The sequence below is a fragment of the Apostichopus japonicus genome, chromosome 20 (genome assembly GCF_037975245.1).
Source record: "Apostichopus japonicus isolate 1M-3 chromosome 20, ASM3797524v1, whole genome shotgun sequence".
In the NCBI taxonomy this organism is placed as follows: domain Eukaryota; kingdom Metazoa; phylum Echinodermata; class Holothuroidea; order Aspidochirotida; family Stichopodidae; genus Apostichopus; species Apostichopus japonicus.
Window position 1 is genome coordinate 26429243 of NC_092580.1, and position 17332 is coordinate 26446574.

Genomic DNA, 17332 nt, shown 5'->3' on the forward strand with positions numbered 1-17332 from the left:
GTATTTCACCTGTATAGTGACTGTCACTATTGGTTCTTTAGTGCCGATAGAGGTGCATGTTCACTGGCAGAGAACGAAAATTACTGCTCTTCTCATACAGTGTGCACAAAGTTGGAAAGAAATTGGCATGAAATCACATGGTTGGTCTAGCAAGTATCGGCTAATTTAGAACACAAATTTGATTGACCTCCTTATGACATATGAAAGTTTATTGCTTCTTATACGACAAAAAGTCAAAGTTTTTTCAAATTTGTACCATATCAAATCTCATGTTTTGCATAAAATGTTTGTATCTTAAAAAAAAAAAAACTTTTGACATATTTAAACATTTCCATACATCCGATGTTTAAAGCCCATTTCTGTTTGATTTTATGGTAAATCTGTGTCACTTGAGGGGTGGGATTACAAATAATAGGTTGGTTTTGTTTTCCATACTTTCCCTTTAAAAAAAGTCATCACCTTTTTATTTTAATTGATTTTTATCAATTATCATGGCATCCTTTAATAATTGTTCAAACCTGTGAAGATTGTTGCTAGCTCTCTTTGATTCCCCCTCGTACAACAAACAATGAGGAAAAATCTCAACTTTTATTTGGAAATTTAATAGATGCCCTGTGTATAGTATGGTGAGAATTCTGGTTAAATGAAGAATCTAATTTTATAATGCTACAGTATGTACATGTGGCAAATTCGGACAAAGATGGGGATTCAAATGGCGAGCAATGCACTTGGCGGAACGAGGGGATTAATTACCTCAATAACACTGTTTTCACTTTTGAAAATATTTTCAAAATTAAATTTACAGGAATATTTTCTTTATTTTGTACCTATTGAACAGACCTTTCTGGTTTGTTGCCACAACTCAAACAATTAGAGATTACTATCTTTCTTGGTTTGTAAGTTTAGATAGAAGCAGCATGCATGTCAATTTTCTGAATTAAAGGTTCTTTCTTACATAATGTATTCAGATTAATTATAAATGATTGTATCATGGAATGGAAGTCCAAGTCATTTGTTTTAATAAGGAACGGGGGTGGGGGGGGGGGGAGGGGGTTGGTAGCTTGGAGGCAAGTATTGGTACATAACACATTGCTACCAAACTAGAAACATAAGAAAGCAGAAGTGTGTGTAAGAAATGCATACCACCAATGGTGTTCAAAGTGTCTATCCTTACCTTGTTATAATCACAATTGATTGTAACTCACTTTCAGTGGTCAAACAAACTTAAGATGAGGTGCTTAAGCCACCTCTCTGGATCCACCTGTGCAGTGGCGTAGCTAGGATTTTTTGAGTGGGGGGGCCATGGGGGGGCTGTTCTTTCTAGTGGGGGGGCCGGAGGTTACTATCTAAGCGGAGCGCCACCATGATTGGCGCGGAGCGTACAGAGAAAATTTGAGATTTTCAGCACCCCCCAGATCGCAGGAGATGGCACCTGTAAGGCAAAATAGCAACCAAAAAAGATGTGCAACTTTGGTGACAGAAATGCAAAAAAAGTTTTTTCTCTTTCATGCTGACTGGCCTTGCCAACTCAACCAGACTTTTAACTTGAGGGAAGTTGGCATCATTTGCAGGAATTTCAGAATTCCCAATATTTTATATCTCTACCAGTAGTGGAAAATCCTGTTTCGACAGTTTCGTGGCCATAAAAAAGATGTTTTGTGGAATATTCAATGACATATATTCATTTGACTCGAGGCAATATATGAATACCTGCATGGGCGGCGATCTGTTTCAAATATTAAGGGGGGGGGGACATCTGCTTGGATGCAGGCGAATTACTATCAAAGCGGAGCGCCACCATTGGTTGGCGCGCAGCGTACAAGAAAATTTCTGGTTTTGATAGCCCCCCAGATGACCGGAAATGGCACTTCTCGGGCTTGAAAATGACCAACCAGATGTACACTTTTGCCTGAGAACCAAGTTTTTCCTAATAGCTTTTTTTTTTCATTCATAACCTTTTGTTAAGATTGTCACCAGTCACACATCATGTTCGACCTCATTGCATTTGTAGGTAATTCTACGTAACGCCCCACAATACCCGTCAGCCCCACTTTTCAAGGTTTTAAGCCCATTATTTGTTCAGAATTTGAATAATAAATTCACTTCAAAACATACCCATAATGTTGCACTAAATTTCATCTATGGACAACCAATACAGAAACCCCCCCCCCCCTCAACCACTAACAGACCGGTCAAAATTGTACGAGTGTAGAGGGAAGTATACTATGATGAAGAATGTTGGTCAAGGAATTTTCGAAATTTCAGACACAGTTAAATTATTGGTGTACAAATATTAAAACCTCTTATAACGGCTACTATAAAACTTCGATATCATAGAAAAAATACCAAAAAATATGCTCGAGGGGGGGCGGTCTCCACCCCTTCACCACCCCCCTCCCTTGGCTACGCACCTGCGGTTAGAAATCTTGTAGGAAACAGGTCAAATGGAAACCCAGTGAACCCATATCGATGTGGATCCTATGTTTGATTGTACGTACTTACACTCATACACAAGATGCAAACCAAATTTCATTACGGATGCGGTCCGTCTAGCTATTCATTTCGAGAAAAAAAAGTAAAAACTACTTTCGGTCATATATAGTAACAAATTGTGACACGGTTAGACAGGCGCTTTGCGAGAAATTTGCCAAGGGAGGGGCAAAGCTTGTACCCAGACTTTCTAAGCGTAGCGCCACCATGAGTTGGCGCGAAGCGCAAAAGAAAATTTTGGCCGAAAATGCCTCCCAGATCGCTGGAAATGGCACTTCCCAGGCCTTGTAAGTTGCATCTAAGCATTTTCTATTTTGAAATTACTAGCGATATCATAAAAAAATACAAAACATATGCTTAAAAAAAAACTATGTCACCAAATATTGGGGGGATATAAGATACTATATCCCCCACCTGAAATATTGGGGGGACATGTCCCCCCGTCCCCCCCCCCCCCCATGATCGCCACCCATGAATACCTGATACCTCGGCTCAGAACAAACGGAGCCAATCTTTTGATAGATTGTTGCGCTAGGTGGAAGCACTGAACATATTTTCAGCAGATATCGCTATCACGCAGCACAACAAGGTTCGTGGTGTATGGTCGCAATCGTCGCATCGACCATTGCCATGCTATGCTGTGTGACCATTCTCATGATTACTACAGATATTGTATTATTCTTATTCTGCCAGATGCAGACGAGAAAATTGTGTGACTCTATTTCCCAAATTATTGAACAAAAAATATTAGCGAATCGCACTGATGAGTGTTTTTTTTTTTTACCCCATTCCCAGTGGGGGGGCCAGCCGAGGCCCCCCGTAGCTACGCCACTGCACCTGTGCTGTATTCCTTCAAAAGTTCACTGTATCAGATTTGATTTCTGCAACTTGACCTTAACCAATACCTACCATAGTAAAACAGCTTGAGAATTATTTAAAAATATTATATCTTCTAGAAATTTACAAATACCTACAACATTTACAAGGTACCTTATATATTTTGATGATACTATATTTGCCCCTTATAGACGTAATATTATTAAATGGCAATGCCCTTTTATTTTCGAATCAGCTGATTTTGTACAACATTCCATTATGGAAAGTCTTTCCAAAGATTAATTTCTGAGACAGTACTTACCACAGAATTACTATATTTTTCATTGTAAGTAAAGTCTTATGCTTCTACATTCAATGTTTAATTTATAATCTTCATTTGTTATCATTTATATATATATATATATGTATATTCTTTCAGTGTAAAGGGCAGCTGTATCTTAAGCATGTGAAAGTTTATCTAATTTACATTGGTTTGAATTTGCATGCAGGGAATTCTTTGGCATTAAAAATGAATTATCTTGCGACTAGTTTATCTGCAGTGTGTAAAAAACCACATTCTGATAGTGACATTATTTAGCCATAGATATAAATTGTCATTGGTCAAATCGGTTTTTTAATTATGAATGTATCTGGCAACAGGAGAGGGACATGATCTCCCAGCAGATGTGTTGTTTGGTATGTGTCTGTCTTCACGGTACTTGCAATAATTTCAAAGATTTGTCTAACAGAAAAAATTTCATATATCATTAAATTATAACTCTCTATTGATGTACGTATTTTGTATAAGGACAAAATAATGTCCTACCAGCAAATATACTTAACTGGGCAGATGATTGGATGACACAAGCCCAATTACATTTTACATTTGCATAATAAATATTGAAAGTCCAACCATATCTTTTTTTTTTTTTGGGGGGGGGGGAGACTATTAGAACATGTGACCAATGACGAGACAAAAACATCCAGCACATTTTTAATTAGTCCTCTCTTTTCTCATCATTTTATTAGGCAATCATATATACAATATATATTACAATACATTTCAGGTCAATCATGTCATATCTTTGCCATAAAAGCAAAGCAAATATTAAATGAAAAAGGCCTTATAATATACACAAATTGTTTGACATTGTCAAGTATTTACATGCTTCCTACTTATGAAATTCGTTTATTACCACAATATTTACAATAAAATTAGGAATGTTCACAACAGATGCTGTTCTTTGCACCAGATTCTATCAAAGTTGACAAGATTAAATTTAAAAATTTACACCATAAGGGGAGCAGTGGGAAGGGGGGAGGTAATCTGGGAGGTGCTTTTCCATATGTATTTCCTTTGCAAGAGAATCCATAAGGTTTCATTGCACAAATGGCACACGTGTCGATCCTGTGTAGAAAACAAAGGAAAAGTATTCGATAATGAAACAAATTTTGACTTTGTGTCAGCAACAAACACCACAGGGTGAATTATCCTCAAAATCTTGTTTCAATTATTGCTGCCTTCATTTAGAAAATGGCACTTTCTTGGTAAGCCTCTTCATGAGTAGGGAACACTTGTGGAAGATGCTACTCACTGGCAAAAGTCCTTATAGTCCTTGCCTTATTAGTTTTATACATGGGACCACCTAAATTGACTGTTACGGTGGAAAATGTGTCCTAAAGACGAACCAGGACATCAGAAAATGAGCTTCAGATAACTTGACCATTACAAAGGTACTACCCTTCTGAAAGTTGATGACAGATATTGATGACAGGCATTAGTGGAAGTGGAAAACCCAGTTTCAGCCACTTATAGAGGAGCAAAGATCTAAGCCTGTGATACTTATTGACATAGAAAAGCCGTTCATCAAAGAAATGGAGCTCATAGTTTAAACAATGACCAGAGGATTATTTTGGAGGAAGGTGTTAGGTCTGTCAATATCATTTCTCCTAATTTTAATTTTGGCACTTAAGCCTTAATGTTGCCTGTCTCAGGCTTTTTAGCTATTATGTGTGATGAACATTTTTCTCCCTGAAATATAGAACTAGGAGTTACAGGAGGTTTCATAAATGGTGACTAATATGGCTAACTTTTCATTTTGAGCACTGACCACCTGAAATGACCTTAACCTCAGCAGAAACCAAAGGATTTTGTATTCAGTAAGTTGGATCCATGGAAATCGAAGCTTTCCATTTTGAGTTTGAGAGCTTACAAGGTTTCAGACTTTGACCACACATGACCTAACACTGCAGAAAACATCATCATGTTTCTTCTACTTAGTATGTTGCTTGTATATGCTACATATGAAGTTCATCCACCATACAGTTTTTGAGTTATCGTTTACAAGGTTTTCATGACCTTTGACCTCCACAGAAAACAATGAGATTCTTTCACTCAATATGGTGCATCCGAAAACCCAAATATGAATTTCATCCACTTTTATGGTGCTGAAAAGTACTTGCCCCAGCACCTATCCACCCTCCCCCCCCCCACCCCTTAAAACAGAACTTTAGCTTCATCCTTGCTTTCCATTGTGCAAGGTACCCACCTCAACATTCATTGTACAAAAATGTTCATTTTGTTGCTTCCATGTTATATTCAGGTCACCATAAGGGTCACAAATGTAAAGGCCCTCTCCTTCCAGTTCTACATATGGAGTGTCACCAGCTTCTTCCTGATATTGATTAAGCTGAAAGAGAACAAAAGGTACTGATAATTACCAGGGCAACAACCAGCTGTGTATGTAAAGAGGGAGAAAATCTTGTTGACCTCAAGTGACATTCATCTCCAACAGCAACATTAGGGATCTTCTTCATACTGTACAGATGAATCTGTTTATGGTATTAGGGTACTGTCTCCAACAAAGCCTTTGGTTTCTTTTAATTCCCAAGAGGAATTTGCATATCTAACTTATGAGGCAACCCACTGCTGGACTCATTGAAATAATGCTGTTTGCAAGGTTGTAACATATTTGACCATGATCACTGTGTGGTGACATTTGCCGAGTCAATCCTGAAATACAGGATGACAAGATATGACGTCTATACTGCACCTAACCTTGATGACATCACTGTGATCTAATAAAACACTGTAGAATAACAAAGCTTACCATACAAATTGCCACAACAAATAACTGCCAAAAACTAAATAAATATATTTAAAAAAACATGTAAATGCTTTCTCTCTTCACGGTCGCATATCCTATCATTTTGTAAATTTCGACTACCACGTGATGTGTTTATCACAAGGATCTTCCCAGCCTGAAACCTGTGGTGCAGATAACGCTATACAAGATCATCCAGACTTATATATACGTATATATATATATATAAATATATATCATTCTCATTCTTAGAGTATTTTTTTACTCTGCAGTACTAGATGAGGTAAATGACATTTTTGGAGAGGCAATTTATTTTATGCCAAATTTGGAACGTGTGTGTGCTTTGGTTGCTCTGAAAGGCCCCAGTCGAATCGACAAGTAAGCACGTTTTGCAATTTTGTGTAAAGGGTGATAATCCTGTACTTTCTGGTCAGCCACTTTTCAAGATGAACACTGTCTCCAAGCTGAATTTAGAACAGAGTACACTGTAAAAGCATTTGTCATACTGAGCATGACGTTGTGATGGTCAGTGATGAACAGATTAATATTGTGCTTCTTCTCCACAGTAGAGCTTCACATAATTAACAGTGTTTTTCATGTTCATTTAGTTGGATCACTATTCGTGTGCATGGTCACTTAACGGAAACTGGTCACTTGCAGTGAGTGACTGTTGCTCTATTGTTTTCAGGTTTTAAATCACACTACTGTATGTGCTAGAAGGTACTAACCTGGTGTTCAGCTTCCTTCAGGGCTTTCTCCAATTTAATGCACTTCTTCTTCCAATGTTGAGTTTGTTGTCTGTAAAATTTAAAAAAAAAATGTTTTCTTCTTAGTTATCTGGAATTTATGCAGATAACACCGAAATGGATATTTACAAAGAACAGAGTAAGGGAAGGCACCCAGGGATTGAACTACTCAACTGTAACAACGTTAGTTTAACCTCCGTATCTGGTTACAATTGCAATTCCAGGACCCAGATACGCTCTGACCATCCAAAATTGCAGGGATCTAGAACAGAAAGTGGTTAGAAGGGGAACACACACACACGCAATGTAAAACAAAACAGGAAAAATATTTCACCAGGAGAATTATGGTTATATATGCATGAAGGGATCTGGAAAAGTGGAGAATATAAAATCTACCTCCATTTACCCTCTTCTTCCAATAATGTCAAAATCATGGTATTTTCCTCAGTGAATTGTCAGATAACTGTGTAGGCCAGTGAGATGAAGGTGCATCATCCGGCTGTATAAACAGCGAAAAGGTCAGCCAAACATTCAGACACAACAAGAGTTACCATTTCATTACCGATATTAAATTTTGGAATATGTCTAGCCTTGCATTATTACCAAATTGATCTAGGCTTTATATATAAGACTCCATCATACACCCCCCCCCCCCCAACCTCCGCCCAAAAACAAAATATTGGGAGTTCCAACACCCACAATCCTACAAGTTGTGACTCCATCTTTATTCAAACAATGACAGTACACAAAATACTGAACACTGCGGTTGGCAGCAAACATAGCTCTACATAATTGTGCAGTTTTACAATCATGGTTGGATGAAGAGATAGTTTATACTCACTTTTCAGTCTCTTGGTCCTGCTTAAGCTGATTGTATTGTTGCAGCAATTGCTTAGTGTAAGCATCTTGTTCATTTAATTCTTCTTGATGAAAGTCCAACAGGCGCTGGCATCTAGAAATTCAGTATTGATGGAAGACGAAGGTGAAATTAAACAAGCTCATCAAATGGAATAGTCGTTTCAAGAGAAAAGTACGGGATCCAAAAAGTATATTGTCTGACAGGACTGTTTACACAATTCGTAATTGACATTATTGGTTGTCAACTCAAACATATATCGGTCCAATTTCCATAAACAGGTTCAGATTGAGTACTTAAAATGTTCAAATGTTCTTTCTTACACATTTATGTTACTACACTTTGTCAGTGACATAGATACTTACTCCTCTTGCAACTCCAATATTTTTCTTTGACCCTGGAATGCCAAGTCTGGTTTACTTGAGGCCATGCGTTCCCCACCCAGCAGTGGTGGTGGTACCTCCTCCTTGTTGTTTGCCTTCAACTTTGTATTATTGAGGAGAGAATTAAAAATAACAAGATCGAAATTACTTTTTAAATTGACAAAGTAGGGCTGCACTCAACACTTAACTGTACATGCAGTCAGTTGCTAGTGTGGAAAGAAAACAACCTTGGACATCAGTAAGTATTGTAGCTTAATTTAACTTTTGCAAAGAAACCATATAGCATTCAATGTAGGCACAAACCAAGTGACTGTGAAGGGAGGCGGAGGGGAGTCGAAGGAAGGGTCAGCCTGCTGGTTAAGACCAGAGTCGGCAGTATAAGATTTCACCAATTTATGCAATACAGAAAACAGCCTCAGACAGTACCAAAATTAACTCTTTGCCATGGTAAAACACCGTCTCTCAAACTAACAGAGACCTTGCTTCTAGAAATTTTCACAGGCCAGTATAACCCATACCAAGCCAAGAGCGTGCATTTGCATAAATGTAGGGCTAACAAGTGCATGAATATTCCTAATCTTTAACATCCAAACCCTGTATTACTGCATAGAAGTTACTCTAGCACCAATATAGTTAATTATAACATTTCTACATAAGAAAAGTAGGAATCAATTGTACAACAGATCCAAAGGATGAAATTTAAGCAGCACTACTTTATTTGAATGACGTACCTACATCATCAAGATAGGGCTGGGCGGTGATGTTGTAGACAAAAGGGCTCTCCTGACAATATACTGCCCATGTGAACCAAGCTTTGAATAATTCATGAGTCATCAACTCACTACAACTGATAGTCTTGTACATGGAATAATTTATTCAGTATCACATCATCCCACAACATGCTTTGCAAACTGAGCAAATTACTACACAAATACAAATACATATAGTAGTTTTCTGGATACTGATGCACACCAAACCACACCCCCTCCCCCCCCCCCCTTCCCACCCATGTACAGAAACTCATTTATGTTTCTGTGTAACAAGTTCAAAGACCCATACTCAAAGTCATTTCTGATCCAAACCCGGACTTCCCGCTTTATGTGTGGACACCGGTAAGAAAGGTCGCAATTCCACTGTAGGCTTTTGTGACCTGTCGCCTTACTCTAGAGGCCAGCCATGATGCTACCCATACTCGAAATCATTTCTGATTCCTAAAGCCGGATCACTAAAGAGATACTTTGAACAGATTCTGTCACATGAAATGGAAATAACAAGCAAGGCAAATGAATACATAAATAATTGAAATTGTAGTGAGTTGGAAAAATCCAGAACAGTTAAAAAACTTCCACCCTACTACACTGGGATTCAAAACAGGGCCTCCCGCTTTATATGCGGACACCCTAACCAATTAGGCTATGGGCGCTGATTGAATATCCAGCTGAGAGTTTCCAAACCGGTAAGTAAGGTCGCAATTCTACTGTAGGCATTTGTCACCTGTATCGAACAATGCTTTTCATAAAGAGAAATAACAAGACAACTTCGTAAGAGCAGAGCCCACAAAAAAACTCACAATTTCTTTCTTCAGACTGTCATTCTCCTCTTTAAGAACTTTCATCCTCTCAGCAGTCTGTTGATGCTTCTGTATCACCTGTCTATGATATTCAGCTGCATTTGCCTCAATTTGTTTCATATCCTTACACTTGCTCTGAGTTACAAGGATCAGCTTATTCAGTTCATCTTCAACCAAAGAAAAGCAAGACTTAAATTATGTAAAAGTAAACACCACAAGACAACTCTAACAGCTATATTTTCTTTAATTTAACCCTAACATGAGCAGGTTCTTTCCAATGGATCCTGTGAAAACTACACTCAAGTGTAATCAACCATCTCATTTTAAAACACTGACACAAGCATTTAATTTACATCAAAGAGCAATGTAAGGTTAACACCTGGCTTGGGCATAGAGGAGCTGGGCAGGCCCAATCAGTACCACTATCATGTGTACAAACAATTCACAAGTTGTAGGAGATGAGTACTCTGTCCCTCCTTAAGTTGCAGGTGCCCCTCCTTAAGTTGCAGGTACCCCTCCTTAAGTTGCAGATACCCCTCCTTAAGTTGCCGGTGCCCCTCCTTCAGTTAATGGTGCCCTTTCAACTGAAACTCTATATTTATCCATCACCTTACTGTGTACTTCAAGTACATTTCTTCCCATACATATCACTGCAATGGGCAATTGCCAATTACCTGAGGTTTGTAGGCAGCTATACACCAGGATTACAAGTTGACCCTGAAGGAGCTAATTTGAACTAGAGTAAAGAAGTGCATGTTTCTGTAAAGAATCTACAGTTATAACCTGTACACACCACTAAGTACAGACAACTACTGTACCAAATCCCACTTTCAGACTAAACTTACTCTTGTGGTATCACAATATATGTCTACATATTATTGAAGCTTTGACCTCATACATTGTCATCCAGTAGTAAATCTATCTTCATTTGTACAGTACTATTTCGTGTTCAGATCCACAAGCTTATAAAAGAGGGGAAGTGGTCCTGGGGTTGCGGAAGCGGACTCCCAGGTAGGGGTGTTGGGGTCCTCCCATGAGGGCCCTCCCTCAAACTGGTCCTCTCCTCGGGAACCACACCTGAAATTTAAACAACAATTTAAATCACAATTAATTGTTTCTTAAGTGACCAAATGTGGGGGAAGTGGAAATTTTCTTTTCCCCAGTTTCTTACCTCTCAAGCAATTGTTTTCATTGTAGTAAGTTATAACAATTTGGACTACATCGTTGCACAGGCTTAACAGACTTGGTCCTTCACCTTCAAGTAGCACTGAGGATGGGAGCTGTGCCTCATCTATAACTTCATCTGGCCTGCCAGCATCACATGATGGTGGAGGCAGAAACCCACTATTTCGGCCTTTTGAAGACATACTGTAGTACTTCACAATTTCATTCACAGCACCTCATCTGCGAGTTAAGGAAAAAAGATATTGTTATTTTGTTAACAAGTTGACTTAAGAAGTAATGTGCAATAATTAGTTATTTGTCCCTTTTTATAACATTATAAGTCTAGATTTGCCAATATTTGCCACTTAGCTTAGACATTAGAGTGCATGTGAAGTGAGAGTTGAATACAGAGGAAATACTATGGTTGCTACAAAAGGACAAAGAATCAAGGATCATTTTAAGTGGTAATGAGGGCAAATATAGTGATGGGGAAGACTTAATTTATAATGTGGAAGGGTATTAAAGTTTCTCAACGTTTATCAGCCACTGATATGTACAGTAGGCCTATTCAATGGTGGAGGTTGTAGTATATCCCAAGAGCTACGAAAGTAAGGAAACCAACAGAGGCTCTTTCGATAAACCTGATGATCGTTGGTTCATACATTTAGTTTAGCCGCAGCTTATATCTTGAAGTATTCTCTTTTCAAAGAGTCTGCAGAGAACTCATTGTTGCACTATGTCTGCATGGGGGATTAACACTTATGATGGTCCCATCTAAATGGCCAAGAGTGTTTACATCTGATAACATTCTCAAACACTAATGGAGGTGAATTAAAGACACGCCATTCATTACCATTGCAGTGCAGACTAGGCTATAGTGAAGTTGTATCAAAACTATTAAAAGAACACAAACAAAATCCATTTCCCAATGGCACTTGACAGGTGCTCCCAATGTTACATTACATACAGTATATGCCCTACAGTGCTTATAATTTAAGAAAACACACCCAACATTGCCAAGATGTACTATAGATTTCAGTTACTGTGCAAGCAACTTGTCTTTTCTTTGATAAATTCTGTGGGTCTGTGCCCGTTTCCCATTTCACAAACAGAATACAAACTAAATCCACAGAATTAGCCTCTTCAAATAGGAGCACTTTATAGCAGCAAATTCAAACAGTTCAAGAGAACCGACTTACCAGAGGTATTTTGAAGTGGGAGCCTCCAAATTGTGCAGGGGGCAGACACTGTAGTGTAAACATTATATGTATGATGTAGGCCTACGACATATTCAGGTGTATTATAATTATTATATTATTGATAATTATTAATGCTATGTATCATACTTATTACAGTACATTAGAATTAATATGTGAGATGTATGACAATATTTGTGACAGTGGGAAGGATAAATGCCATATTTACATAGTATTTATTAATATTAGTATTAGCAGAAATTTTATCAATATTTTGTGGCATACATGTGGGTGTGGCTCTGGCAGTATTTGCCTACTATACTGTGTCAGGCTATAGGCTAGGTCAAATATTGTGATTAGCTCAGTACGCTTCACACGTAGCATGGTGACTTCGAAGTTAAGACTTAAAACACCCCAAAACTAAATCTTCTGGTATAAATCAGGCATAGCTGTCGAATACCCCGCGTTATTGAAACTCACCTGAAAATATACTTCATATGGTGGGAGAATTTTGTTATAGTACGATACACGGCCAAATATGAAGTGCCATATGTGACAATATTATATATAGTCAGTATTGCGAAGTTCGCCATACTGCGAAGTTCGGGCACCCTAAGAAATACACGATTTTCACCATGAAAACCTACAGGAAGAGCCAAATTTCACCAAAAAGTACGAAGCTACAGTTATTTTCTCTCCAAAATGACCCGTGTGCAAGAAATTACTTACATATTTGTCAATAAAATGACGAAGATCTATGAAGTCTGTTATAATTACTGAAAGAGCAACAGCGCCACCAATTTTTACCAGCGCCACACTGTAGGTTGCGTGGCCGAAATTCGCAATACTCTAGCAAGAAGTACCAGTTCCACAATCACGAAGAATCTTCTTGGAAAACAACGTGAAAACAGTTTGCAGGAAAGAAAGTTTGGCCGTGTATCGTACTATAACAAAATTCTCCCACCATATGAAGTATATTTTCAAATGATTTATACCAGAAGATTTAGTTTTGGGGTGTTTTAAGTCTTAAGTGGGCGAACTTCGAAGTCACCATCCTACCATATATATTGATTATAACGAGGAATATATGTTGGTTATGCAGTAATATATATGACTTATGTTTGTTCTTCATATATATACGTTATGCATAACCTATATATATCGCATATCATATATATATCGCATAACATATATATATTGTTCGTTATAACCTTTATATATTAGATACTATTTTGTCATGTTCGGCGCGGTAATATATATATAGATTATAAAAGTGTGAGTGGCACGCGAGTGGGAGGAGCCGTTATGCAAATCGCGTTCGCGAGTACCATGCATGTGTACGATCGGTATTGTTGATAAACTTTTTCGACGGAGCGCGGGCAAAAGGACTTGTATCGTACTATACTAGTGCTTCAGTATATACCTACACTGTACTGCAATAGAAGAATAGGGCATAAGCTACGTTATATCAGTCCGCAATATACTATCGAACCTTTCAACATGTCGAATAACTTTACGGAAAGCGAGTTTTCTTCCCTAGTAAATAGGCTTGCTGAGCCTGTCGCAAGCACTGATCTGTACACTAACTGGATTGGCGGCTCGCCGCTTCTGAACGCTAGTTGGTCTATTCCCTGTGAAGCGGCCATCTTGAATCACCCAAAAAGACGCCAAACATCTCTTGTTCTGTTACTAGCTAGGTACGGAGTCGGCAGTCAGCACTTCGCATTTTCAATAAAGAAATAACTTAACCTCACTCGTTAAATATCTGATGTTTTGAAAAATGCCTGTTCAGCTTATGGATGCACAAACCGGGATGTTCGTGGAAAACGAAAAAAGGGTTAACATTTCACAGGTAGGCTATGCCGATTACTTGGGATGAATTCTAGTTAGTCTTTTGTACTACGTTGTATGCACTGGCGAGAATATGGACGTGTTTCGCGAAAGAAATAAGTTACATGATAAGTAACGTTAGCTTTTCGTCATATTTAGGTCTACTTGCATCAAAGTACAGTTTTCAGTACACTGCGTGACGTACTGAATACATGAGGAATTATGTGTAGCTTAATAATTGAAAGGGTATACATAGGCTTACCACCTAACTCAGTTTTGAGAACTGAGAGAGTTGTTGCCTAACTCAAGGCACAAGGCTAAGCTTGACTTATTTGGAAATTTGAAGCCTCACCTTTTATGAATGAGAATTACCAAGGACAGGTTACAATTCAATTGATCTGCTGCCTACAGGTGAAATTATTTCGTTTCTACAGATCAATTTTATATTTATATTATAAATTTCGATGTTTTGTTTATGTAATTTGCAGATTACTCCAACTCGTAAGCCACCATCTGCAAGACGATCCAGCCCAATCCCATGTACAAAACATGAATTACCAAATGCGGAGTGCAGTGAACCTGGAGTACCCCCGGAGATCATACATATGCTATAAAGGAGTCTCCAAAAAGCTAAAGCGCAAAATACCCGACATCATATATATTTTCATGCATATTGTGTTTAAACTATTTATCTTTTCATTCTTTTTATGTCAAGAGACATGTTCAAGGGCATAAGAGACCATAGAGAAAGTTTCATGAGAGCTATATTAGCAGAAAGACATGACAGTAATCACACATGGGAAAGGGGGGGGGGAGGGACTGATGTGGCTGAACATTCCAAGTTTAAAAATGATAGAACTTATGGCAAAGATTTTGTCAGTACTTTTAAGGCTCTTTTGCCATCATAATTATCACATTTCTGCCGTCCAATCATACAGTTAATGAAGAAGAAGTATAAGTTTCATTATGTTTTTAAACAATGGAAACATTTCTCTGACCTCTAGTGGCAAAACATCTTGTGAGTTCATATTGTTTGGTGTTGAAGTTCTTGCCGAAATTTGTTTTTGTATAAGTTAAATGATAATTTTCAAGCACTAGAAGCATTTCATGGACTTGCAGGTGCCACCCTATGTATTGTTTACTTTTTTATACCTTTATAGTCTTTTTGGAAAGTTTCATGACATTTTAACCACCAGAAGCATTGCACTGACTTCCTCTGCCCATACTGTTATGTTTTCAGATTATGAAATGTGAAGTTCTTGCCATTATACTTTCTTAAACAATATTTTTATAATAGTCTTTTATATGTGAAGTTCTTGCTGATTTACTTTTATTTTTTTTTATAAATTTTAACCACCAGAAACATTGCATTGACTTCCAGGGTCCCGAGTGTAATGATTTTAAATTTTCTGGAAATGAAGTTCTTGTTGCACTTTTAAGTGCTAACAAGTCACTACAATCAATACTATTACAACTGTGTCACTTAAAATGAATAAATTTAAAGAAAAGGATATTTGCTTCCATAATGTGCTTTCATAGTTTACCTTGTCGGTACTCTATTTGTAATCATTTAAGGGTAAAGCTGAAACTGCAAGCACCCAACCAGTAAAACCAATAGCATTATAGCATAAACATGAAATACCACAGTTTATGACTCACGAGATTGCTCTTAGACTACAACTGTTTGAAAACTCCCCCCCCCCCCCGGCCACACCAACCCCTCAATGTTGCTTTCGACCAAGAATATATTCGGAAAGGCTTTTGAGTTGTCCATATTGATCTGCTTTTGCAACCCTCATTTTACTTGATCAATTAACCGCAATAAAAAATCAATCTAATATTGAGTACGTGGGCACGTCTTCCGACCACCTCCCCCCCCCCCCCACCACCTCAGTGACACACACCTAATATCAGCGCCCCTTCTCTTGTCTTGGATACTTTCTGTCTACAAGAAAACAGTCATTAAATCAACGTTCAAATATCGCTAGCATACAAAATCAGTGAACGGGTGAACAAACATGGCGGACAGTAACTTCCGGTGACTTCACAGAGTAGGCTTGTTGCTCCAATCCAGTTAGTGTACAGATCAGTGTAGCTAACGCGTCTAAATAACTATTTTGTTGAAGTTCCATCACTTGTTGAACACATTTGACATGTACCTAGGCTTTAGGCGGCTAGACATACGCAGCCTAGCCTTCACGTACGTAGACTGCTCTATAATCAATGTAGCTATATTCTACACTACACTTTGTTCATTCGCCGTAAACGTACATGTCTGTTGCGCGAATGTTCAAATAATCAAGGAAATTAAGCTCCTCCCACTCGCGCGTGTCACTCACACTTTTATAATCTATATATATTACCGCGCCGAACATGACAAAATAGTATATAATATATAAAGGTTATAACGAACAATATATATATGTTATGCGATATATATATGATATGCGATATATATAGGTTATGCATAACGTATATATATGAAGAACAAACATAAGTCATATATATTACTGCATAACCAACATATATTCCTCGTTATAATCAATATATATGGTGTATAATATTGTCACATATGGCACTTCATAGAACTGGTATTTCTTTGCTAGAGTATTGTTAAGGCCGTGGCTATTCTTACGACTAGTCGTAACAATTATTTATAAACTATTCTTACAACAAAGGCGAATTCAAGCGCAGTAAAGTAAATAAAGCAACTGCGCATGTAGTAGGGGTAACCCTAACTTTAATATAACCCTAAACCCCAATCCTAACCCTAACCGGAAATTATTGTTACTCCTGGTCGTAAAAAATAGTTCTCCTGTCATAAAAATAGCAACTGCGCATGCGTAGTCGGAAATTATTCTTACGAACAGTTGTAAGAATAGCCACTTTGTATTGTTAAGTTCGGACACGCAACCCACAGTGTGGCGCTGGTGATAAAATTGGTGGCGCAGTTGCTCTTTTAGTAATTATAACAGACTTCATAGATCTTCGTCATTTTATTGACAAATATGGTAAGTAATTTCTGTATGGGCCATTTTTGAGAGAAAATAACTGTAGCTTCGTACTTTTTATACTACAATGCGAATCGTCAGAGAGAGAATTGTGAGTACTTTTTAAGAAAATCACGTAAGGAAGACAGTTGCGAATAGCAGACTTGATCCACACACTGGCGGATCC

The 17332-nt window shown here is 37.9% G+C and overlaps 1 protein-coding gene across 4 annotated transcripts; it reads right to left on the reverse strand.

Moving 5' to 3' along the window:
• Nucleotides 1-4311: 4311 nt before the first annotated feature.
• Nucleotides 4312-13389, reverse strand: LOC139960957 (uncharacterized). Of its 4 annotated transcripts, none has more exons than XM_071959685.1 (8): nucleotides 12806-13389; nucleotides 11137-11369; nucleotides 9966-10132; nucleotides 8474-8490; nucleotides 7998-8081; nucleotides 7139-7208; nucleotides 5856-5996; nucleotides 4312-4714 (listed from the first exon to the last, which is right to left on the reverse strand). In XM_071959685.1, exons 2-8 carry the CDS (start codon nucleotides 11330-11332, stop codon nucleotides 4595-4597), a joined length of 795 nt encoding a protein of 264 aa, XP_071815786.1. In that variant the 5' UTR covers nucleotides 11333-11369; nucleotides 12806-13389; the 3' UTR covers nucleotides 4312-4594. The 4 variants fall into 4 exon arrangements, with proteins under 4 accessions (XP_071815786.1, XP_071815784.1, XP_071815785.1 ...); XM_071959683.1 differs by having other exon boundaries at nucleotides 7998-8108; nucleotides 8378-8490; XM_071959684.1 differs by having other exon boundaries at nucleotides 8474-8496.
• Between the last annotated feature and the right edge of the window lie 3943 nt (nucleotides 13390-17332).